Source organism: Glycine soja, chromosome 4, assembly GCF_004193775.1.
Source record: "Glycine soja cultivar W05 chromosome 4, ASM419377v2, whole genome shotgun sequence".
NCBI lineage: Eukaryota > Viridiplantae > Streptophyta > Magnoliopsida > Fabales > Fabaceae > Glycine > Glycine soja.
In genome coordinates, this window is record NC_041005.1 from 7,411,715 (window position 1) to 7,437,115 (window position 25,401).

The 25,401-nt window shown below is 30.0% G+C and overlaps 3 protein-coding genes across 4 annotated transcripts; 2 read left to right on the forward strand and 1 right to left on the reverse strand.

Annotated features, from left to right (window-relative positions):
* The first annotated feature begins 1,814 nt into the window (after window positions 1-1,814).
* LOC114409151 (putative lipase ROG1) lies at window positions 1,815-6,892 on the forward strand. The gene is made up of 10 exons (XM_028372490.1): window positions 1,815-2,322; window positions 2,602-2,669; window positions 3,262-3,332; window positions 3,497-3,766; window positions 3,965-4,125; window positions 4,221-4,276; window positions 4,563-4,615; window positions 4,696-4,828; window positions 5,711-5,808; window positions 6,008-6,892. Exons 1-10 carry the CDS (start codon window positions 2,060-2,062, stop codon window positions 6,077-6,079), a joined length of 1,245 nt encoding a protein of 414 aa, XP_028228291.1. The 5' UTR covers window positions 1,815-2,059; the 3' UTR covers window positions 6,080-6,892.
* A 3,436-nt stretch (window positions 6,893-10,328) lies between these two features.
* Window positions 10,329-11,482, forward strand: LOC114408090 (EPIDERMAL PATTERNING FACTOR-like protein 2). The gene is made up of 3 exons (XM_028371211.1): window positions 10,329-10,839; window positions 10,936-10,970; window positions 11,065-11,482. The coding sequence occupies exons 1-3, from the start codon at window positions 10,746-10,748 to the stop codon at window positions 11,320-11,322; spliced, it is 387 nt and encodes a 128-aa protein (XP_028227012.1). The 5' UTR covers window positions 10,329-10,745; the 3' UTR covers window positions 11,323-11,482.
* A 10,050-nt stretch (window positions 11,483-21,532) lies between these two features.
* LOC114409153 (ergosterol biosynthetic protein 28-like) lies at window positions 21,533-25,279 on the reverse strand. 2 transcript variants are annotated; one of them, XM_028372491.1, is made up of 3 exons: window positions 25,075-25,279; window positions 22,769-22,975; window positions 21,533-21,624 (listed from the first exon to the last, which is right to left on the reverse strand). In XM_028372491.1, exons 1-3 carry the CDS (start codon window positions 25,187-25,189, stop codon window positions 21,548-21,550), a joined length of 399 nt encoding a protein of 132 aa, XP_028228292.1. In that variant the 5' UTR covers window positions 25,190-25,279; the 3' UTR covers window positions 21,533-21,547. The 2 variants fall into 2 exon arrangements, with proteins under 2 accessions (XP_028228292.1, XP_028228293.1); XM_028372492.1 differs by lacking the exon at window positions 21,533-21,624 and adding an exon at window positions 21,799-22,302 and having other exon boundaries at window positions 25,075-25,276.
* Between the last annotated feature and the right edge of the window lie 122 nt (window positions 25,280-25,401).

Below are 25,401 nucleotides of genomic sequence, written 5' to 3' on the forward strand. Positions count from 1 at the left end.
TCCTTAAAAATTTATGTATATTCCGGTTGATTTTGTTCAATTATCTTTGTTTTTATTAATTCTTGAAGATTAGTAGTTGTAGTGAATTCTTCATTCTTGGTACAAAATTATGAAACTAGTCGATTAATAATGTATAAATATCAAACTTATAATTTTATCAAAGAATAAAATATTTTGGCCAAGAAGAGAGAGAATAATATCATTTATTGGCATGTCTTCTATGATAGGAAGGAAGAAAAAAAAAATATCTTCAATTTCTTGAAGGATATACTTTGGAAGCAAACTCAAGAATGATCTGAAAAACACTTACCTAAAGCTAGAAGGGAGGTTCTCATAAAATCAGTTGCTTAGACAATCCCATCATACTATGTGAGCACTTTTATTCTCCCATCATCCCTCCAAGAAGAAATTCTAAGGATGTTGAACTATTTTGGTGGGACACTAAATAAAAACTCCAGAAGAGGAATTAATTGGTTAAGTTGGACAAATTATCCATGAGGAAAGACAAAGAAGGTATGGGCTTTAGACATTTACATACTTTAAGTTTAGTCATGTTAGGGAAGAATGGTTGGAAATTTGTTTTTGACATATGTTTCTCCTAACTTGTATTCTTTTGTGCATATACCAACTTAAAATGTCAGAGTTCTTTCAAGTACCCACCACTGACTCAGTATTGGTAGATGGGTTGCCCCATACATATAAAAATATATATAATAATGATTTATTTGGCAAGTCAAATACCATTGTTTAATAATAACAAACCTTGGGGACTCAGTATTGGTAGATGGGTTGCGCCATACATATAAAAAATATATAATAATGATTTATTTGACAAGTCAAATACCATTGTTTAATAATAACAAACCTTGGGGATTAATTTATAATATTAGTTGATTATCTGTGAAAAATTCCTATGATTTTTTTTTGACTAAAATATATTTTTGTCATTTCATTCATAAAAAAATATTCAATACTTAATCATAGCAACTGTAGAGACACTAGGTAGAGATGGTGTAACTTATCTCTTAGCAAATCTAATATAAAAAAAATGATGGATTATGGGCTAGCAAACTCCTGCACTCATAAACTAGCTGTCCAAACTCAGATTTGACCACAGCTGAACCTCCCTCTTGAACATATTTGTAAAAAACACATTATATTCAAACATTTATTTACTATAAAGTTTTTGCTCCAATATTAAGTTATCTTAATATGATGTCACGTGCAAAAAGAATTATTATTTTATGTCTACCATTGTTATTTGTTAGAACCTAAAACGGTAAATGGTGGGACAAACCCGAAGCGCACCCAATTAATCGATAGCATAAGCAGCAAGGGCAGAAAAATATTTTTGAGTAGGCAAGAAAATACTAAACTAATACTAATTTAAATACAACTGCGACCACTTACGGGTCAAGTGTTTCTTTCTAGATGGAGTATTCTAGGTTTTTAGAACGAAGATGGAAAATGAGAAGGAAAAATGTAAGTTAGGGGATTGTGGTTTGGAAGAAATTTCTACCTGCATGGACAGACTTTAGGTGTAAAAAATTAATTCCAAATCATCGTAAATCTGAATCAATAAAACCTGCAATAACCCACGCGTCTAGTTTTTACACGATCCAAATCAAGATACCACGTTGTAAGATCCACCAAAATCTTAATGGGCCTTGCAACGAATGCTATGCTATAGCCTCTAAGAATAAAGTAAGATAAGATTACGATGTATCAAATCAAATAATTCAAATGTGATATGTCGTCGATTAAGGATATATAGAATATAAAATTAATAAATACATAGATACAAAATTAAATAAAGAGAATGGGTATATGAATGGGAGGATCAGAGTCAAGAAGTTGAACCAGAAGCTAAAAGTCATTGAAGTCCCTTGTCCCATTCAAGCACTTGATTTCTAGTTACATAACAACTATATGCATCTTGTAACTACTTAAACCGTTTCCTACGATTTGACTCTACTTTTGATTCCCTTTCCAGCCACCAAATCAAACCAATACCTCACTGTTTCATAGCTTTTTTCTTCAACCCAACTTCGTGGCTTCAATGATGGATTCAGAAGGAGCACTGCCCCAGGTTCAGGAAATAGAGCAAGAAGGTGTCGGTGGAGGGACTAACAAGAAGATGGAGGTAAAAAATGAAACCAAGAAGAAGAAAAAGAAGAGGAGTTCTTATTTCCCCAGGTTTGGTTGTTTCAGAATCGAACATGATGCTTCTGGTGGAGGTTTTGATATTGAGGTTGTTGATGAATCTGGTCAGCGTCCCACCCCTACCCACTTGATCATTATGATTAATGGTCTTGTAGGCAGGTTTGTCTAACTGTTCTTACTTTTAACTCTTAACCATTTATGGTTATTTGGTAGTTTTTATAACTGTAAAAACACAATGATTAAGGATATGTTTGGATCAAAGTTGGAAAAAAATATATATTTTTGCTCTCTCCCAACTGAAATCCAAACATAAGCTTGATGATTTGCCTCTACTCTTTGAGCAAACTTTTGTGCCAAAACATATATATGACACTTAGTTGTGTGATTCTGCTTATCAATCTTTTTGTTGAGTAATGTAGCAATACCTCTTTACTGCAGCGCACAGAATTGGAAATTTGCTGCAAAGCAGTTTCTGAAAAGGTATCCAGAAGATACTATTGTACATTGTAAGTAGGCACAAACACAGTTCTGGTTTCTTCCTTTTTTGCCTGTTGTGTTCTTGATTATTTAAGCAATATAATCGTATTAATGTGTGGTATATCATTGAAACAGTGCATCGTTGGTAAAAGATTCTGTTTTTGTACTAAGAGATTGATTTCTATGTACCACCGGTTACATTGTCAACCAATTAGAAATCGTGTCTGTCAAATTAGATTTTATATTTTCAAATGTTTTTCAAATTAAACCATGGTGTAAAAGATTTTATTCAGTCAACAATTAGAAATCAGAGTATGATTTTTCCATAGATGTTTCTAATATGAAGTAGCCACATATATATAGGAGACAATGATCGCAAGTTGAAGTTTATCATGAATGTCGGTGAAAATTGTTTAACTCTAGAGACTCATCTGTGCGGTTAGTGATGTTTTTATTGTCTGCAAACTAGGAGCAACCTTCATCCCCTGCTCTTATTTAAATGGGCTAAAAAGTTATGCAGATTCAATTATCTTCATTCTAAATTTCTATTCTCTATTGCACTCTTCAAAGCAAAATTGGCTTCCACCATTTGATGGAATGCATCACCATTGTGCAATGCAGGCAGTGAACGCAATTCTTCCATGTTGACATTTGACGGTGTTGATGTAATGGGAGATAGACTAGCAGAGGAGGTGTGTTATAGCTTTGACATTCAACTGCTTGATCTTCTTAATAATTTAATTTTGGCCTTCGTTTCATACTAATCTTTAGGCTCTTAAGATGTTCATTTGACTTCAACTCTGTAGCATCAAATCCAGAAAGATAAAGGATATTTGTTTTCTTCTTTTTTTGTCAGGTTATATCAGTTATAAAACGTCACCCAAGTGTTCAGAAAATTTCATTTGTAGGTCACTCTTTAGGTGGCTTGGTGGCAAGATATGCAATAGCCAAGCTTTATGGTAGAGACATTTCTATGGAACTTCCTCAGGGGAATGGACATTGTGAAAGTCAGATTTCAGATCAAGAATGTCATGATAGAAAATATGAAGGAAAAATTGCAGGACTAGAGCCCATAAATTTCATTACCTCTGCAACGCCACACCTTGGTTCTAGAGGGCATAAACAGGTCATTCTTTTGTAGCTTTAGCCTTCAATATATTCTGGTTATGACTTTATGAGTTCTCTAATGCGATTTTACTGTATATTATGTAATTTGAATGTGTGCAAGACCATTGTGTAATACATATATAAGTGCCTTACTACTAATATGTGTTGATAATGACTTCATGTCATGACATGGTTTTTGGAATTATGCATACTTCAGGTTCCTATGTTTTGTGGATTTTACTCTCTAGAGAAAGCAGTATCTCGTGTTGCAGGGGTTTTTGGTAAAACGGGAAAACATCTATTTTTAACGGATAGAGACAATGGAAAACCCCCTCTTCTTCTCCAGATGGTTCATGACTCCGAAGATATTAAATTCCTGTAAGATTTATGGTTTGGTTTTTATGACTCACTTATGACTTTTCTGAGTCATGATGAACAAATAACAGTCTACACTTACACCTCTTCCTCCATAGGTCTGCTTTACGCTCCTTCAAACGCCGTGTTGCCTATGCAAATGTTCTTTATGACCGTATCCTTGTCTTTTAGTCAAAAGACCAAATGAGTTTAAAGTCCTAAGAATAGGATCTGTCAATTTAATTATTGATTTTGATAATTAAATTAACTATAAGTACTATTAAATTGACTGATTTAGTAATGTTAGTGATTAAATAGGAGGGATCATATTAATTGACGGTGATTTATTTTGTTTTGTGCTAATATTAAGGATAAGGATTAAGTTGACCTGAATTAATGTTTTACTACACAATTTATCGCCATGGTTAATGCTTTCATGAACAACTTGACTCTTTAAATAGAACTTGTTGGATGGAGTACGTCATCGATCAGGCGTCGAAAGGAGCTTCCAAAGGTAATTGTCAAGCTTCTGCAATATAACATTTACTATAATTTATGTAAATTGTGTCATTGTCTAACTTGTTTTTAATTCAGCGCCAGCATCTTTCAAGACATGAGAAGTACCCGCATATTGTAAATGTAGAGACAACTAAATCTACTTCTGTTGCTGATGAAGTTCCTGATGAATCCAAAGTGAGTAGTGGATCCAGTAAACTTGACTACGAAGGTATTTCACGTTTTTTTTTAACTGATGACCTTTATCTTTGTATATCTGCTGATATCTAAAATATATTTGGCATACCTAATATGATAACACGACAAGGTTTTGTCTGTTATGAAGCTCGAAAGATGAGCATTATTGTAGACCTTTGTGAGTTCAGATGGCCCATGAAAGTGAAAATGACAAATAAAATCAAAGTTGATGTCATTTGAAGATTGTTTAAAGAAAACACATTGGCTTTGTTCAATTTAACTAAATTGTATTATACTGGGTATTTGGTGGAGTGACATCCTGACACTAATTGTCTTCCTTTCTGGAGGGGGCAGTTAGACATGAGAAACATATTTTTGACAAGCGAATCAGATCTAGATATGCTATAATACCATGATGCTGTTAAAAGGAGGAAATTTCAAAGAAAAAGAATTTGTGCTTGCATGAGATAAAAGAGTACTGCTGCCTTTAACTGCTTAGTGCTTTAACTGTGGTTTGAGAGCTGTGATTTGGGAAAATTTATTAGGTGGTTCAAGATTATCATGGTCCTCATTAATTTATACAAGACATATAATGTTATTAATTCTTTCTTGTAAATTGAAAAACTTAAGTATGTGTTGGGTAGAGATTGATGGAGACCATAGATACAGAGTGATCCAATCATTTGTCTTAATTTTGTTTCTATGCCAAGGTAAAAGTGATGTCTACGGGGGTATAGTGGACCCATCCTACTTGTTTGGAAAATCTGTGTGTATAAGTACTTATATCCACTGAGAATGTCCTCTAGCGATTAAGAACCTTGAGAACCAAACTGGATGTTGTTTTTGCAATTTAAATACATGTTTATGCAAATTCGGATTGAACATAAAGAATTGATGCTTTATATTTAAATTTTAGAGGAAATGATCAAAAGCTTAACAACAATGAGCTGGGACCGAATTGATGTCAGCTTCAGTGGTAGTATGCAGAAAATTCTCGCACATAGCACTATTCAGGCAAGTTTCTACTTCTTGAAATACATTATGTAGGAGTATAATCCTTTTCTCATCTTTAACAGCTGGGAGGACCATGATGGGGTCTACAACATCACAAATTTTATGTTTTGGAAAGCTATAGTGATAGCATGGTATATTATCACTTGTTTTAAGTCTTAACTAAGTAATTCTGTATGCGTGAAATTTGTTTTATATCCAGGTGAAAACTTATCGTATCAATTCCGATGGAGCAGACGTGATTCAACATATGATTGACAATTTTCAGATATAAAATTTACCAATATTGCTAGCTTCCAACAGACAGGGCAATGCAAATTTTTTGAGACGGATTCGTCACTTTTTGTGACTGAAGTTGGAGAAAAAAACAGACTAAGAATGTTTATAAAACAAAACAAAGGGAACCATAAAATTATGAAAGGATAAAATGAGGCGTATAATTGTACCCTAAGATGTTATTCTTGTGCATGTTCTATTTTTTTAACTGCACAGTATATATTCGAGTCATTTGGAATGAGAATATAGAAAGTAGAGGAAGGAGAATGATCCTATTTAAAATTGGTTGTAGTTGTAGATGAGATATGTATAGAAATCTTAAGATAAGATATGTACCATTTGAATAAGATATCTATCTAATTCCTAAGATAAAATAAATTATCTACAACTTCAATTTAAGTAAATCTTAAGATAAAATATCTATTTAAATCCTAAGAAAATATTTAATAACTAAATTAGGTCTAAAAAAACACATTAAAGTTTAAACAGTTTTCAAACATACACTCTTGCCCTTGACCTTATCAAATCTAATAGTTTAGACAAGGATAATCAGCAAAATCTTTAAAATTACATTCTTTTATTTTACAAAATTATTTTTGGTTTGTAAATAAGCCACTAGGTCGACTTTTTTTTTCCTGATTGAAAGGGGCTAACGCCCCAAAGAAAGAAACAAACTAAACAGAAGAGCCTCAAGCTGAAGCATTAGCTTGTAACATTGGTAATGACGGAGAATTTGGAATTTGTACGAGTTCTTAAGCTTTGTATTTGTTATATTTGTTATGTACATAATATAACATCAATAAATTTTACACTCCGCTTATGACATTGTAAATAGTTTGTTTTTTTTTTAAAATGAATTGTAAATAGTTCTGATGCCTTACTCTACGTGTATATTGTATTAACTATTTTTTATATCAAAACGTTTTTTAAGTATATAATTGTATTTTAATAATCTCTTCTCTCCTATTTCTCTATCTCACTCTTAAGACTTTCTTTCTATAACTTTATTTTCTGTTACTAATTGATTATTACCTCCATCATCCCATGTAAATAATTCATTTTATTTTCCTATTGATTTTAAATTTTGAAACGAACATTTAAATTAATCAAGTGGGTAAAAAAGATGTTTAAGTTTTGTTTTCTCATCAAATATGGATGACCTTAGTTGTTAAAATTAAAAATATTGAAAAAGTGCCAATAAAAAATAAAACCTAATAAGCCAGAAGTATTAAATCATATTAAAAAAGATTATACTTTTATAATACGTATAATGATTGCTTGTAAAATATTGTTTGCAATACTGTAATTATTTTTTTTGCCAAAAATATTTTAAACTAAAATTACTTAATTTTATTTGAAATCAATTATATACCAAAATGGATTAAAAGAATAAGCTTCGGTAAATAATTTTATAAACTAAGAAGTTAAAAACTAAAATAAAAATAAATGAAATATATTCCATCTAACTTTAATAATAAATTTAGTATAAGACTCCAAAGTTTATAAATAACAGTAAGCAACTGGTCACCATGTATTATAACAGTAAGCAACTGTTGAATTCAGCGGCTCCTTAAGCCCATCAAAAAGTATGTAACTAGTAATGAACAGCGAGCGAAGTGGAAGGAGATGCATTAATGTTTGTTTCGTAACAGTTATATATTTAATTTTCTGTCTAGATTACTGTAGCCAATTTTCTTCTAGCAGGATAGGTAGAAGGTAAAATTTCTCCTTTAAATATTTATTTAAAACAATTGTAATTATATATTTAAGATTTTAACTCGAGATTTCGTTAAAATATTAAAATAATTCCATATAAGTTGATATTTGTATTTACACATGATCAATTCTATGTATATATTTCCATAACATATTTTACAACAACGATAAACCTAAAAGAAAAAAGGAGAAAAATATAATATAATATTGAGGATAAATTGTTTTTTTTTTGTGGATACAACTGAGAATAAGTTAAATGATGTGAACATAACATACTTTATGTATATGTATACATATTTTATGTCTTCGTCAAAGTCTTTTCATCTAAGTCTAATATGAACCAAAGGCTGACACGTGCGAAATAATGAATTGGCTATGGACTTAATCTCCACAGAAGACAAATTGTTCCACAGGGTGATGCCTTATTATGTCCCTTGTGTGGTGATGAAGAGGAGAGTCCCTGGCATTTATTATTTTCATGCAGGGAAGCTCACTGGTTATGGATGAAGTGGTATGAGTTATGCAGTGTGTCAACTGTGTCACCACAAGATCCTGACTTGCCGCATCCGGTAGTCTTAAGTCTCAACTAATTAATGTTTATATAACACATTATAATGCATAGTTATGTTTCATGTAAATACTAACAAGAATGTAATGGTCTTGTATCACCTAATTTTCCATAAGTTGTCATTGTCTATAGGAGATTCCTACCCTCCGTGACTTCCTTGGGAAATATTACAAGACAGGGTTTGACGTGTTCAAAGTTGAAACATAGCTGAGCACGTTTTTTCCCTCACTTAAGAAGAAAATCAATGAAGTCTTTAATAGTTATATAAAAGTGTTCTCCTAATTTATTTTGTATTTAAAAACATATAATAATAATAATAATAATAATAATAATAATAATAATAAATAGAAAAAATAGGTTTTTGTATCCAAATATCCATTTTTTGAAGCAATAAAATTTTTCTTCGATAGTATTGTGTGTATTCACATTAAAATCAATCTTTATTGTCAATCCTTGAAAAATAGAACTCTATAGAACAAATTTTCTTTCTACTTTCCGATTAAACTTGAAATTTTCTAGTTTGTGTGGGTACACTTTGGCTCAAGTAAATGCTTTTATTCATAATGCTAAATACACATGGATTTGAGCCTTTTAAAGAAGGAGCGATTTTATTAAAAATAATTTTATATCTTTTTATCTTTATATTTGACAATAAAAATTACATCTTCCCTCTTTATCTTAGGAAGCTTCATGATGAGACAAAAATAATTCCCAAATAATCACATAACTAATTACAATCACATGATTTGGTAATACTGATATGGAGTAATAAAAAATTATTCTTATTTTATGGATAACTTCCACATTTATAAAATAACATTTTTTGTTTATATTAATTATATTTTTGGTGCTAGTAAAGAATATAATAATATTTCACTAAAATATTTATTTGATTAAATTAAGTTCTCTAATTTAATTATCATATAAATTATTTTTCTATTGCAAAGATTGGAACACTGATTCGCGTGTGATCCCGTAGGTTACTACTAAACCAGTAGTAAATTAATCATAATTAATTTACTCATCAAGGTATGTGTCTGGTAACACTTTATTAATGTTTAAATAGCATGAAGTAACACCTTTTACCTTTAAAAACTAATAGAAGAATAATGAAATATTTCCTTTCATCATTTACCATCCAAAATTAACGTTAGAGTATAATATTAGTGTCAAATTCTAATAAGTTAACACATTATACTTAATTAATATTTAATCAATGAATGACTTAAGAAACTTTTTTTCATTTTTCATCGAGTTGCATTGACCACGGTTTTAATTTTATCATAGAGCTCAAATTCGATCATGACCTAGAATTAATGGATTCATTCTTAATTAATCATTTTAAGTGTCTGAAATTAAAATAACAAATAACTTGTTAATTACTATGATAATCTTATGTCAAAGGAAACTATTATATTTCTTAGTGAGAATTTCCTATTAACATATCAAGATAATATTAATCATTAGAAATTTTCAATTGAATAAGTTAAATGATATAATGACATCCACATATATATTATCTATATATACAATTTAATAAATAAAGCTTATTGATTTTTATCCAATAAAAATCATTACATATATATTGATCTATCTGAATTATTGTTATCTTATTCACAAAAATCATACTATCAATATCAATTTAGATTAAAATTATAAATGACTTAAAGTTGATTATCATAATCTCTATTACGATAAGAAATCTCTAATTTTAATAAAAGACTATCAAATTAATAATTTAATAAAATAATAAATATAATAATAAAATAAAAAATAATTATTTATTAAAATTAATAAGATAATAAATCAAATCTTAGTTTATCCCGCAATAGTCTTCCCACCCATTCCCTGCATGTGAACTTGGTTATCTGTCTTGGTTTTTCTCTTGTATTTTGGTATTCATAAGTTTGCTGTGTGGTTACAAGCCATTATGCCCCCCTCAGTTCAAGATTTTGTCCCCATACGACACAACTTGGAGTTTTGAGGCTCAGTAAACGAGGTCCTTTGCTTGCCCGTAATTTCTTTCTCTCCAACACTTATAATACATCTTTTGCAGTGCATATGCTTATCAATGGATGGGGAAATAATAAGGGTAAAAGGGGTGAGTGAGGGATTTGCCTTTGTATTATAGGGGTGGCATTCAATATCTGACGACCCACGTTAGGACACCTTTTTCAGAATTTTCAGCTGCACTGCTTTGCTTTCTCCACTGCCACATATCCCTCTCTCTCTCTCTCTCTCTCTTTGTCACACACACAAACGCGTAGACACACCACTGTTCTTTTCCACCTTCATTTATCTTCTATCAAGCTTTTAGTATTTAGTTACAATTGACTAAATCCTTTCTTCTGCACTAGTCTCTTTCCCCTGCTGAGAGAAGATGAGCATAACTCAAGTCTGTGTCTCCTGCCACAAATATAGACAAATTACCTTCATATGCCTCATTCTCTTTGCTATTGTTTTCACGGCCCAAGGTTATCCCGCTTCTATTCTCTTCTTTCCTTCATTTCTTTTTTTTGTTTATCTAATCTAATTAACTTTGCTTATTTTATGTTTCCATATGGATGCAGGAAGAGCAATTTCCAGTTTTATAGAAGTTGCCCAGGTACAAAATCAAAATCATATATACTTAACGTGAGGTAGTATACTATATAGTAATGTATACTTATTTATATATATATATATATATATATATGCAGGAGAAGGACATGAGAATCATGGTGGCAAAACCTCGGATAGGGTCTAGGCCTCCTAAGTGTGAGAAAAGATGCAACACTTGTGGGCACTGTGAAGCAGTTCAAGTCCCGGTTGCACCTCAAATTCAAACCCATAGAAGGCATTATTCATCAGCAAGAGCAACCAAAGCTGTTACTTATTCATCAAGAGATGATCATCTTTCCAATTACAAACCAATGAGTTGGAAATGCAAGTGTGGGGACTACCTTTTCAATCCATGACCCAAAGGGGTGACTAACACCCATATTTGTTTGGGAATCAGAAATTCAAAGAAATGTATGATTTAAATTATCTATACATATTCCTCCTGATCCCTCCCACCTTGTATATTGTAGATATTTGGCAATTATAGTCGACAATTATGTCTTCTTCTTACTTAAATATAACTTGTTTTTTTTCTTTATTTCATCTGAAGCATCTTCATAGCTATTTATTTTTCTTTATTTATTCTATTAATTAATTTTACCTCAGAAGGAAAAGCTGTTGTAAGGGTTTTCTACTTATAAATTACTAGCATATAGTATAAACCTCTGGGTATATCTTCATATTTTCCATTTATGTTGCTTTTGAAAGGAAAACAATGGGATGTTAACTGAAAATGTATGATAGGTTGATGGTATCTTGGGATCCATTGCAAAATCTAGATAAGAAGATCTAAAGAGCAAGAGAAAATAGTGTCAGCGTCTTGTTTTCGTATCCTACAAGATTAAGATATGTTTGCATCAGAATTCAGAGAGCATGAGCTAATGCTACCTACCTCGAAGGGATAAATAAACATATACTACTACGTGCCTAGGGATCTCTCATTTATTCAAATATTCCCGTTTTTTTCCTTTCAGTTTTAGTTAGTAATAGCTGACACAAATATTTCAGTGATGAAAATTTTTGAAGCATGCACTATCTTTTTTAATGCATTTTTTATTTTTTAATTGGGATCATTTTTAAATAATTATCCAAAAGGGAATAAGTCCTAAAGTCGTGTATTAACTCGTTGGCAAGTGTATCAAATTTATCACAAACAGTAAAATGTTCAGAAGTCCGAATATCGAATTTAGAGGGATTTTGTTTGTACTTAAACACAATTTACAATCAAAAGATAATAAATTTAAAATAACAAATAAAGAAAGATAGAAGATAAGATAAAGGTAAAGATAAAAAATATAAGATAAAGAAAAAAGATAAGATAAGAAAAGTGAAAGATGAGAAAGATAAAAGATTAAGATAAATTCAAGATATGGTAATGTTGAGACCTGACTTGCCTTGTCGGTCTAAGATGTATGAGTTTATGATTTTTCTTTAGCAATGCAATTGGATCTATTATATCACATCTATTCATTTACTTGTCCCTGATTCTTCAGGATAACAAATCTATTTTATTTATCTATCTCCCCAAAACCCTACAAGACTCGACAAATAAAACGCATGAAATATGAATTCGAGATGTTTAGATAATGCATGGGCATAAAACTATCATTTTATGTCTAACAATGATATTCTTATGAAATCATTTCTTGTTTTTCTATTAGAAGTTACCCTCCCCCGATTGTCTAACCCCTAGAAGTGATTCATGCATACTTTCTTTAAACCTTTATTAGAAGTTACCCTCCCTGGATGTCTAACCCCTAAAAGAATGTAAAGATGAGAATGCAAGATAAAATAGAAAAGATCATAGAATAGTAAAAGTCTGGAAATGACTCCTTTTGCATTGATAAACATGAGAAGTACATCATGCATCACTTGACTTTTTAAGTCTGTTAGGTCCTAACTAAGGATTTAGCCACTCATAGGGTATAAGAACGGATGAAATAAAAGGGGTGAAAGAAAAAAGAGAGTAAATGAAACCGCTGATGAAGTAGACTTAGGCCTGATGCTAAAATTTTTTTTTTTGATATTTTCTCGATCTTTTTCTCTTTTAATTTATCCTTTTCATATCCGCAAGCCATAAATAATAAAAATATCGATTTCTATCATTTAAGCCAAAAATAATTGCTAAATAAATATTTTTAAAGATATTTCAATATATTTTTATTATAAAAAATAGTTTATATGTAGCAGTTATCATCGTGACACCCGTTAGTACTTCATATTTCTCTTTTTTTAATTGAATTCGTACAATTATTTATGACTTTAGTTAAAAAAAATTTACAACTTTACCGCCGTAAGTATTTCTTTTTTTTGCTTTTACGACTCCAAAGTCGTAAAATCTTTTTTTTTTGTTTTACGACTTTGAACTCATAAAACTTTTTTAAAATTGTTAAAGTTATTTTTTTTAAATAATAGTTTTTATTTTTTTTACGGATTTTTTTTCTAATTTTTCCAAATTACAAAAAAAATTATTTATTTAATTGTCAAATAAATAATTTTAATTTTACTTATTAATAATTTTTTATTTAATATGGTGTATATTTTTTATGGTTTTATTTTATATGTTGTTAATTTATTTTAATGTTTTATTATTTAAAATATATTAAATATTTGTAATATTGTTTTATTTAAATTTTTGTTTATTTAAAATTTAGATAATCTATTAATAAAAATACATACTAAAATTAATGTATTATGTTATTTTTAATTTTAGTATGGACTTCGAGATAGATAAATTAATTTCAAACAAGCCTAAGAAATACTCATTGTGTAAAAATGAAAGACATAATCGTATTAATTATCCATGTATACAAACAAGTATATTATTAATATAGTTTTTATTTTTTATGTTTTTCTTTAATTTATATTGTTCATTTTATATTAATGTATTATGTTGTTTTTAATTTTAGTATGTATTTTTATTAATAGATTATCTAAATTTTAAATAAATAATAAAATATTAAAATAAATTAACAACATATAAAATAAAACCGTAAAAAATATACATCATATTAAATAAAAACTATTAATAAGTAAAGTTAAAACTATTTATTTTACACTTAAATAAATACTTTTTTTTATAATTTGGAAAAATTAGAAAGAAAGCAGTAAAAAAATAAAAATTATTTTAAAAAAAAAATAACTTTAACATTTTTTTAAAAAAAATTTTACGACTTCAAAGTCGTAAAACAAAAAAAAAACTTTTATGACTTTGAAGTCATAAAAGAAAAAAAAAATTCTTATGATTTTAAAATCGTAAAAAAAATTTAACTTAAATAATTTTATGACTTTAATTAAAAAAAAATGAAATGGTTTTTAGATGATTATTTAAAAATACTCTAATTAAAAAAAACGTAAACAATAAAAAAACCGCATGCACGTATGTGGTGCATTAATTAAGTGTTAAGTGAGTGTTCCGGGTGGGAGGAAACATAGTTATGAAAGTGGCATTTGGTCCATTGAAGAAGGAATTTTCTGGTTAAGCGGAAGACAAGTTGATGTAGCGTGGGGAAAGGATTTGGTGAATTTTTGCTGAGTGAGATGCATTATTATGTATCAATGTATCTCTTTTTGGTCCAGCAAGACACTGTAGCGTGATATTTAATGTTACTCTTATTTGCTGCTAGCACTGTACCATTTATGAATTGATTCATCATCGTCATCACCATCTTTTATGCTGCTGGCATGGCCCCGTGTTCTGTTATGCAAGCCTGTCATCACTCCTGTCCGTAAATTCAAAGTTCAAACCGTATGGTGGAATGAGAAATCATGGAATAATTCTAACAATTTTTAACACATTCTCTTTATAAAATTTGTATATATGGACATCACATTACTGTTAGGACTTGGGCGTATTCTACAACGAATGATTTTAAACTTAATAAACAAAGAAATATTTAAAATTAAAGCTATATTAGAAATTACGTAAAACTGTAAAAGGATGTTGATAATTTTTTTCTATAGTTTTTTAAATAATACATTGAGGGCACTTATTACTTCTTCTTTTTTACTGGGAGGGTAATTATTACTAGTTGGCGTTAAAGATTAACATAATAATGTAACTGGCGTCATTACTGGCCTTTGCATGAATTCTAGAAAATTATTAAAAAAATTATGTTACCCTTATAAGTTATAAATATTAATTAATGAAAGATATGTTAGTAAAAAAAAGATTATAAAATAATACAGTCAACACATTTAAAAAATTGTAGTAAATCACTTTCTCTTTCTTTTAATCTTTCAATATCGGAGAGGAAAATCAAGGAAAGTTGATAGAGTAGAGTGTATGAATTTTTTAAAACATATTTTTTATTTCTATAAATAAAAAAATTAAGTTACAAAAATACGAAAGGCGAGATTTTAATCCATTTCTTTCTTCTTCCCTTTATTCTAAATCTTTGACCTAAATAACACAATAAAAAAAATTCTCTTACCTTTTTACTCCAACCAAATATGTTGTAAATTTATAAATTTCTCGTTGACTTTATTTATCTAAAATCTAATTATATCTGTCTAGGTTTTTATTTTATTTTATTTTGGGCAGCATAAATACTTCCACTCACTTGGTCGTTGGGTAACTGGCATAGCAGAAGGTACCCCTTTTGCGTCTCCCCTGAAAAAGTAGTATTGGTATGTTTGAATAAGAGAACAAAAATAGTGAAAAACAATAAAATACAAATAATAATGTATTTTTTTTTCTTATCATGTTTTGGTTCGAAGCATCGACCAATAATAATTGACATAAATAATAATAATTTGTATTTTTTAATTTTAATAATTTTAAGTTTCAAATAAATTATGTTAAAAGAAAATATTTACTATATAATATTTATAATGAGAAAAAGTGATAGATCTGGATTGATGATCATGATGGTATATATGTGACTATAATTAACTTATCCATATCCATATATAACCCTATTCCATATGAATTGGTGAAGTGATGCTGCAACAATATGATGCAAAATGGTAGGTTGAAAACTTAATGCACGCACTAAATGAATTAGGAAATGTTGTTTTCTTAAAATAAAAAAAATGTCAGTTGGTCAGTTGTATATAATATATTTTTAAAAAAATTTGTTTCTTTTAATTTTTTACTATGTTATGATTATAGTCCCCTTTAATTTTAATTCTCTTATTTTTTTTTCTTCTACAATCTTAGTCTCTACATTTTAAAATTTTTAAAATTTTGATCTAATTCTCAATTTTACATATATTTTATTGTTTTTATTTCACCCTAATTAAATCTTAAACATAACATATTTATTTAATGTATCATTAAAAAATTATTCAATCAAATAAATATAAAAAATATTACAAAATTAAAGATCAGACTAAAATTATATATTTTTTAAACTACACAGAGATTCTCAGTAATTTGGTTCAGTCCAAATCAATCCTAACTAATATAAGTTTTAGAATTTAGATTTGATAGATAAACACACTTTTCTTTTATTGGTTGTAATTTACTGAAAACTATAAAATTTGAAAAAAAAAATCATTATATAATGTAAGATTCATAAAATTTTATTATTTTTAATAAAAAAATTTTAAAAATTTATTAGAAGATGTGTTTCTAACAGTTTTCTTTGATGGATTTTAATTTGGATCATTTTAACTTGACCTGATATTTATTATATTTAAAAATATTTTTTAAATAAATATATATTAATATGATTTTTTTAAACTTGGTAAATAATATTTATATAACACAATATTATATTTATGTTGATATCATTTATTTTAAAATATATATTTATATATTATAAAATATACTTTAAGTATAATTTTATACTTATTTAATTCTACTTTTTAAATAGAATTCAAGGAATGTTTATGACCTGACTTATCTTACTGATCTATCCAATCTGAAGATAATTTTGATGGGTTTAGATTTAGAAATTATATTCGATGTATTTTGTGGATACATGGGTTTATGCTGTACTTCAAGCCCTTCCAACCCATTCCAAAGTTTTTGTTTTTTTTTTTGTTTTGGATGAAACCCATTCCAAAGTTCAATATTATTATATATATAAATAACAAAAATTTCTGACTCAATAAGAAACATATCACAATGTCTTTATATCTTAATTATAAGAAACATATTATCACAATAAGAAACATATCACAATATTTATTGTTATTTTTATACCTTAATTTATTATAAAAAAAATATTAATGAGACGACCACTCATTTCTCATGAAAATAAAGATGTATTTATTAGACTATATATTAACAATATAAGTCATACTCATTGGTAGAGTATGTGAGCCCTTTTAAGATCTATATTCAACAAGAATATTGTTAGAAAATTTTCTTAACCCAACATATCTTTCAATCTACCTTCTACATTTTCATTTCTAAATTAAACTTGTATCACAATATAAACTATTTATAATAAATTTAAAAGATAATCTATATGTTAAAAATATTAATTTGTTACGAGTTTTATGTATAATATAATTAATGTATTTAAAATTATTTATTTATAACAAAATTTAATTATATAAAATAAATATTTTTCTTAAATATTACATATTTTAAGTTATACTAATAAAATATTATGCTTTGGACAGTTCTTAACAATCTGCTCAGGGGTAAGCATTATTATCTCTCTCGAAGATCCATGTATTCTATAAAATAAATAAAAAAAATAAATGTACATACGTTGCATTAAAAAGACTAATAGGGTTTACCCTGGCATTAAAAGTTGAGATATTTTTACCTACCTACAATAAATAGTTAAATACCCTTTCCTGCGAGAACGACGTCGTTGCGAACGTCCGTTGGCCGTTAATGGCCGAATGCTAAAACACGCACGTGCATGATGTAATGCATGCTAGCCTGACCCGTGAGGCCATGACCAGCATATGTCAGTCATTGCCTTTGCTCCATCAAACACAGCATCAGAGATATGGATATGGTTCATTTTTCTCACTGTCTCTCTCATTATCACATATCATATCCACTATTTAGTTATTAGTTAGTTCAAAGTTCAAACCATCAACTTTTCCTTCAGGCACCTATGTTCACTCTCTTCTAAAAAATATATTAATATCACTTGTCCACAAAGCTTGGACTTGAAAAATGTGCTTAGCCATCTCATCATTCCAAGTTGGAAATAGCAAGTATGCTTTGATACAGATTTTTTTTTAAATTTTTTTATTTGAATTGGATAACTTTCTTTATGCCTTTGATTCAGCACATAGAGTTATTGTCTTTTGTATTGCTATGTAAAGTGGAGGCTTGGAGTATGGATTGAAGGCCTAAAGAATGTTTGCTATTGTCTCTGTCAATGGATTCATCATAGCAATACAAAATAAAATAGCAAACTCTTTGATTATTTGATCTTAGAATCCACCATTTAAAGTGGAGGCTTGAAGTATGAATTTCCTAGATGAAGAGTGATACTGAATAGCTTGGTTTAGAGCTTTAGAGGGGGTGAAAAAACTTCACTTGGCGGAATTCCTTGTTTCCTACTTGTTGACTATTTTGATGACTAACATATTTCTAATACCTGTGTTCCAAGCAACCAAGCACCCAGTAAAATACTAATTTAACTTATCCAAAGTTAAATGTGGGGAAAAAAGACTATCATTGTCATAGTGATAGATAAACTTACCAATCATTTCGCTTTCAGTTGCTTACCTTAGCCTCAATGCAACATGATATTATTTTCTTTGTTATGAAGAATGCTTAATTATTTGTCTACAGTTAAGGCTTCTTTACTCTGTGGAAGACCGTGGCTTTTGTTTGTTTTCCTTTTCTATTTTATCTTTCTTTTGGTATGCATTTTGGTCACACGAATGTTTTCCTTACACAGATTCTGCTGACACCTGTTTTTCATGAGTAAACCATGTTGAAGCAATTATCCAACAGAAATCAGAGGACAAAAGGCTTCAAGGTAAAACTAGGATTTATAATATTTACTTTGATCATTGTTGGGATATGTGGGTTCTTTACCAACTCAGACAGTACTCACTAGACGAGGAAAGGTCGGCAAAAAGATTTGAAAATCTAAAGGCTGGTCTTGAAACCAAAAAACTTGGAAGAAAAGGGTTGCAGCCATGGACAAATTATAAACCATACGAGTTGATGGATGATACAGAAGAAAACGAACATGAAAGGGATGATGTTGTTGTTATACATGATGGGGATAAGGTTGAAGAGGAAAAATCTGAGGAAGTAGAAGATCTTATTGATGAACAAGACAAGGAGAAGGAGGAGCAAAATGAAGATGAAGAGGGTGAAGACATGGGAAAACAGATGGAAGGTCTTATGAGCTTATTAGAAGATGAAGGTGAAGAAGACACACATGCAACAACTGAGAAGCATAACAAAGAGAAGGTGCATCCAGGGTTCTCATGAGGGTGACAAAAAGTTTAGGTTCTGAATTTGAATTTGTAGGTTTAAGAAAAATAAAAGAGGAAGAGGTAGGAAATTTAAAGAGGGTTGGAACAGAAAAGCAGCAGAAGAAAATCTTGGAGCCAAGCAATTCAAGTCATCATAAAGTGGTAGACAATGTTACAGTTGAACATGGCTCATTTCCAAATGTCTCATTTACAAAAGGAATAGATTATGTACTTGATTTTGGTGCTGGATCAAATTCTGATTCGTTACTTATAAGACAGGAATTTGATTGAGCAACCCATAGGGATAGTACTAGTAGGCCTCATGCAATTTAACATGGATGCTGTTAGAAGCTTTTGTTTCTTTTTAAATGGGACAAGTGCGTGAGTGTGAAAAAAAAAAGTGATATGGAATTTACAAAGAGGAGAATTCGGTACCAAATTATCAATAACAAAGGCAGAAGTTGTACTTAATCACGAGCCGAATAAGCAGACCGTTTCAGAGACACAACAAACATGGCATGCAAGGAAAGTGCCTAGTTAGGAGTTACAACAACCAAGCAAGTAACTACTTTAGAATAATATCATGGAATTTTTCGATATTTTCTCTTTTCAGACTGTAAACAATTCTTCATACTTCTGCCTGTGAACTTTGGGTTATATTATTCCTTGTGCCAAGACATTATTATAATCAAAATCTTCCACGTAAAGTTTACATGTTCCACACTTAAAAATAAAATATAAAATTAAAAAACTTCTGGCTAAGGAATTTGAAAAGTTAAGTGTATAACTTATTTTGGGATGCCATGCCAAATAGGATTAAAGTGTCGAGAAGATTTGATCTAATTTTTGTAGTTGTAGTAACATATTGTTTCATATGAATTTGTTCTATATTTTATTTGGTCCTCCAATTTTTAGCTAGTTTGGGTTCGTTATGAAAAGGAATCGCCGACATTTTTATTAGTCAGGCAGGACCCAATAATGTTTTTGTTTGTAGTATTAGGTGGTCCACTTCCTTCAAGATTGAATGCTCTCGTGATATAGATACCAACAAAAATGGCTAAGCGTACAAAAGATGTGGGCTCACACCCCCTTCCCTCGGAATTGAACGGGTGTTGCTAGATGTACCCAACAGTATTGTTTGTGCACCCAATATTTTTTATTAATGCCCAAAATACCTCTGCCTCGTTGTTCCTTTTTAAGTTACTTTTTCTGGCTAAGTGATGACTCATAAACAGATTTTTCACATACGGATCAACTTGATCCGTATGAATTATACGGATGAAGTTCATCCGTATGATTACGGATGAACATCATCCGTATTGGTTTTTTGGTTTTTTTTTTAATTCCTTAAAGTTTTATTTTTTTTAATTATTAATATGTTAAATTACTCATTTGTGCATTAAAAAATTTTACTATTATAAAATTTAATATATATCAAAATAGTAAATATTTTTATTTATAAAAATTATTCGGATTAAATAATTCGTATGATTTATATCAAAATTAATTGTCACAAAATTTATTATTTAAATTTACATGTTCATTAAATATACATTAAAAATTTTAGTGTTATGTATAACAATATTATTTATTTTATAATATAATTAGCTCATTAGCTCAGTTGGTTAGACCGTTGCTGAAAGTCACAGGTTTGATTCTTGCTTGGACCATTAATTTTAAATTAATTTGTTACAAATATTTTTAAAAAAAATCTTTTAAATTGAACTTATGAGTCATACGGATGAAGGATATGACGAACTACACTCAGTTCATCCGTATGAGATGCGAAATGATAGCAAATATGTTTACATTTTTTTAAACACTTTTTAAGTGGAATTTCATGTTTACTTCTCAATATAATTTAATAATAATTCTTTAGCTGACTACATCTTTATTTCGACTCATATCAAAAAAGATTAAAGTTTATAGACTTACCTTTAATGTTTTAACACTGTCAAATTTTAATTGCAAAAAAAATAAAATCAAATTCTTTAATAATTGCAAAAACATTAAAAAAAAATACGCCTACATCTTTTTTTCTTTCCTTCTTGATCCGTGTCTGCATTATATATCTTGTGACATTGATTTGACGAATTGGGCACAAGTTTATGATAAGGGGTGTAGATGAAAGATAAGTCCGTTTGGTCCCAATAATTCGCACACTAGCATTACTACTAGCTTAATTACTACTTACACTAATACCCAAAGAGAATTCAAACCTACTTTGTTTCATGTCATTAAGGATATTATTATGCATGCTAATGCAATGGAATGCACACTCGAAAGCATCCATACTATCGATGTTCCTATAATTTGTTTTCACTTATTATTTAAGGCCCATACGCAAAGAATATGAGGCAATTTATATATTTTTTTATAAAAAAATTGTTCGCAATGAAAACAAATTACCTTCTATTCTAGACGTGAAGTTTCGAAGTTTGTTTGCAAATTATCATGCTCCTAACTACAAACGCAATCCCTTCAGCAATACAAGAAGCTCATTAAACAGAAAATTAATAGGATTAGAATTCGTCTTCAAAATTCCAGACAGCAGGGATCTCATCTCTTCAAAATCAGTTACTGCAAAGCGGAGCAAAGCTAATAGTTACTTGCATTTTTAACAACAAGCTAGCATGGCTATCATCAGTTTTGTTGTTTTGGTGGTTGAGGGTTAGGGTGCCAACATAGTTGGGATACTTTCCCCCTTCTACCTTGGCATACCTTAAAAAAAACATGGTGAAGCACTGCATCCATGATTTTGTAAACCGCAATTGCTAAACGAACATATTTGTATCAACATGAAATGTCTTCAAAATCAAATAAAAGGATGAGATATCTAGAGCTGCATCTCTTGTACCTAACGGTCCAATACCACCAATCACAGTAGAGCACTTTTGCCCCATCTCTTTTTGCAGGCTAAGAGTGCTTCAAGTGGACTTTCGAGTGTGCATTCCATTGCAATAGCATCCATATTATCGATGTTCCTATGAGTAAACTTAGATGTTAAGATGTGTTCCATCCATAAATCATGCCAACATAAGAGGACAAATCAGCCAAACCAAGGTCGTTTCAGAATAATAATGGGCCGAAAGGTACACAGTAGAAGACATGTATTGGGGTACAAGATTCTTTTCCTTTCTTTTTAGTTTATTGACTAGGGGAGAGCAAAAAGAAAGTAGCAAATAATGCATACAACAAGAAGACAACTGAAATAGTTAAACATGGCACAAAATAAAGGATTAAAAATGTAGAAAGAAAGCCAACAAATTCTCGTCGCCTATAATTAAACATCGCAGGCATGATTAAACAGATAGGCCACGGTATATTTAAAAATATAATTGCCAAGGGGGAAAAAAGAAGGGAAAAAAAAAGACAAAATTTTGGTTTAAAATTAAAGAGAATAATGTAACGCATGCCAATTTGATGGGACACGAGAATAAAATGTCATACCTGCAAATATGCCAACAGTAGTCAGATTCTTAATCTCCATTGTATGATAAATTAGATATTCGGTCAAGAAATGACCCAATGCATAGATGAATGACAAGAAAGTAGCCAGGTAGAGAGGCTTATTTTCAAGGTTGAATGCGCAGATATAGCAAAGGGTGCAGGTCAACAGAGTCCAAGTTCCAAATGTGCGCCCATGAACTTCAGTCACTACAAAAATTAATAAACTTATATCAGTTCTGATCATTCTGAAAATCATATTAGGATTTTGTTTGAAATTAGAATTATTATAAAGCTTAAACAAGTTCAGCAAAACAACTTGCTAATGCATTGTGATGAGTATTCTGAAATTAATGTGTTGAAAAATTTGTTCTCATTACGAAAGCAACAAAGCCATATCATATCATTTCAAAAGGATGAAAACAAAGCCTCCTTCTGTCAGTCGTAGGCATCACTTACAGTAAAGACTCAACCAAACTTAAAAGATGAGTGTTTATTTTGTTTTGATTAATTGGGTCATCACGTCACAAGCATGTGATGCTCTATGAAAGAGGGTTAACGTGGATAAAAGGATTTAAATTCCAAATATCCAATTACTTTGATTGTTACATTGGGAACAACTTGCAAGATGATAAAGGATATCATATAACCTTGGGAAGAGCATGTAAACAAATTGCAAAATTACATTGTCAAGATCCGTGATGTTCAAAGCTGATTCAGATTAAACCAGGGCTCAAAAAGGTAAGGCAAGCACAAACGATACAGTTCACAAGGATGATAACAATATTTAATGGGTCAAAAGATCTTAAATCTCTACGTGAAATACCTCGGAATTTAAAAATAATCAAAATACTTATTGACTTGTTTCCTTTGTCTCCTCCCAGGTTCTAACACCATCCTTTACATTGATAGACATTAGACAATCATCAATAAATTTATCCAGAACACTCATAAAACAGATTCAGTTCTTTTTTCCTAGCAAGCTAAATTTCCTCATCTCATCTGTACAATCAAAATCCGACTTTCATATATGTTGTTTGTTGTTATGAGACAAGTCAAACTCATCCTATGCTTTCTTATTGACACTCACTCAAAAAGATTTAGTTGCTATTAGGTTAACCACTTAGCCAAACCAGATTTCTGTCGATATAATAATACATGTTGGCATTTAGATCACTATCAAGGCTTAATTTTGTCCACATACTTCATCTGCAATTTTAGTTTCCCCAAGTTAAATTGCTCAAATTTAGTCTTCATAATTTTTCAATTGTTCAAATTAAACTTATCGCTCTACACTTACTTCCAATAACTATCAGAAATATAACAAAATATAACAAATGTGTAAGTGTAACATATCATTCATTTGTATTACAAAATAAACAATGTATAAAATATTTTTTTTTGAAAAGCATAAAATATAACAAAATAAAAAATTTGAAAGAGTTTTCCTTTACAAATCTATACATATCAATTATATTCATATCATTCATTCGTGTAAAAGTTTTAAAGAGTTTTCCTTTACAAATCTATACATATCAATTATATACCACAACCCTGTTATATTTTTGTTAATTATTAGATAGAATTTTGAAACGAGAAACTTCGTTTAAACAATTAAAAAAATTTAAACTAGAAAAACCAAAATAACTAATAGATTAAAATGTGGAGAGTAAAAATACAATTAGGCCTGCCTACCAATTATAAATATAAAATTCAATGCCTGCCATATGCTTGGAACATCACACCTTGTCATATGATCTCACAACTGAAACAAAATTTTCTAATACCGTCTCTCCTGCATTTTTATTGTGCTAAAGAGGGCTTCAATATTTGAAGAAAATCCTGAAGCGGTTGCGTGATAAATACATACATAGTTAACATGAAAAAAGGGGAAATTGGGAACTGAAAATATAATTGATGTAGAAGCTATTCTGGAAACATTCTGATAGCTTGTGAGACCCAAAAAAGGGGGGGAACAACGACATTTCCTTGTGAAAGCTTAAAAAAAGAAAAAAGATGAATAACAATATCTGGTGCATTGGGATCTAGAAGATCTCATTGTCATGAATTGGATCTAACGTTTTCGATTGTCTGACTCAGAAAAACTAATTTCTGAAAGTAAATCGAATGACACAAGCCCCGTTTCAGACGCTGAAACAGTGAGCAAGTAGTGTAGCAGTACCCAACCGACAATATCTACCCTCGGAACAAGTGAGGATCTAAATTACTAATCGATGTAAGTGAATGAATGATCAGTGTAAGCAACTTTATGTGTTGTTGGAGTAAAATGAGGAAAGAGTGGAAATTACTTGTAGTGTTGGAGAAGACGGCGAGTCGAAGAGCCCAAATGTCGAAGAAACCGAACCACACGGAGGCCAATCGAAGCGTGCCTACCGCTATCAGCCACCATCCCAATGCCTTCATTTTTCCACCACTGTTCTACGGTTTCCTCTATCACTTCACTCCCTTCCCTGAAACGATGTCGTTTCAAGTAACTCCAACTTCGGGATAATATACAAGGAACTTAAAAAGACCATAACAAGTAATTTGACATTCTTTAGGAGATTTGTGGTGATTTTTTTTGTCTTAGAAGTTCTTACTCCACTTTTAGTCTCATTGAAATTTTCTTTTTCATG

Bases quoted from the DNA above. Each gene is read 5' to 3' on its own strand.
- LOC114408090 (XM_028371211.1), top strand. From the start codon at position 10,746: ATGAGCATAACTCAAGTCTGTGTCTCCTGCCACAAATATAGACAAATT. The intron at 10,840-10,935 runs GTTATCCCGCTT...ATATGGATGCAG, and splicing joins TATTGTTTTCACGGCCCAAG to GAAGAGCAATTTCCAGTTTT. The intron at 10,971-11,064 runs GTACAAAATCAA...ATATATATGCAG, and splicing joins GTTTTATAGAAGTTGCCCAG to GAGAAGGACATGAGAATCAT.
- LOC114409151 (XM_028372490.1), top strand. From the start codon at position 2,060: ATGATGGATTCAGAAGGAGCACTGCCCCAGGTTCAGGAAATAGAGCAA. The intron at 3,767-3,964 runs GTCATTCTTTTG...TGCATACTTCAG, and splicing joins GTTCTAGAGGGCATAAACAG to GTTCCTATGTTTTGTGGATT. The intron at 5,809-6,007 runs GCAAGTTTCTAC...TTTTATATCCAG, and splicing joins TCGCACATAGCACTATTCAG to GTGAAAACTTATCGTATCAA.
- LOC114409153 (XM_028372491.1), bottom strand. From the start codon at position 25,189: ATGAAGGCATTGGGATGGTGGCTGATAGCGGTAGGCACGCTTCGATTG. The intron at 22,976-25,074 runs GTAATTTCCACT...TAATTTTTGTAG, and splicing joins CGTCTTCTCCAACACTACAA to TGACTGAAGTTCATGGGCGC. The intron at 21,625-22,768 runs GTATGACATTTT...AACAAATTATAG, and splicing joins TACTGTTGGCATATTTGCAG to GAACATCGATAGTATGGATG.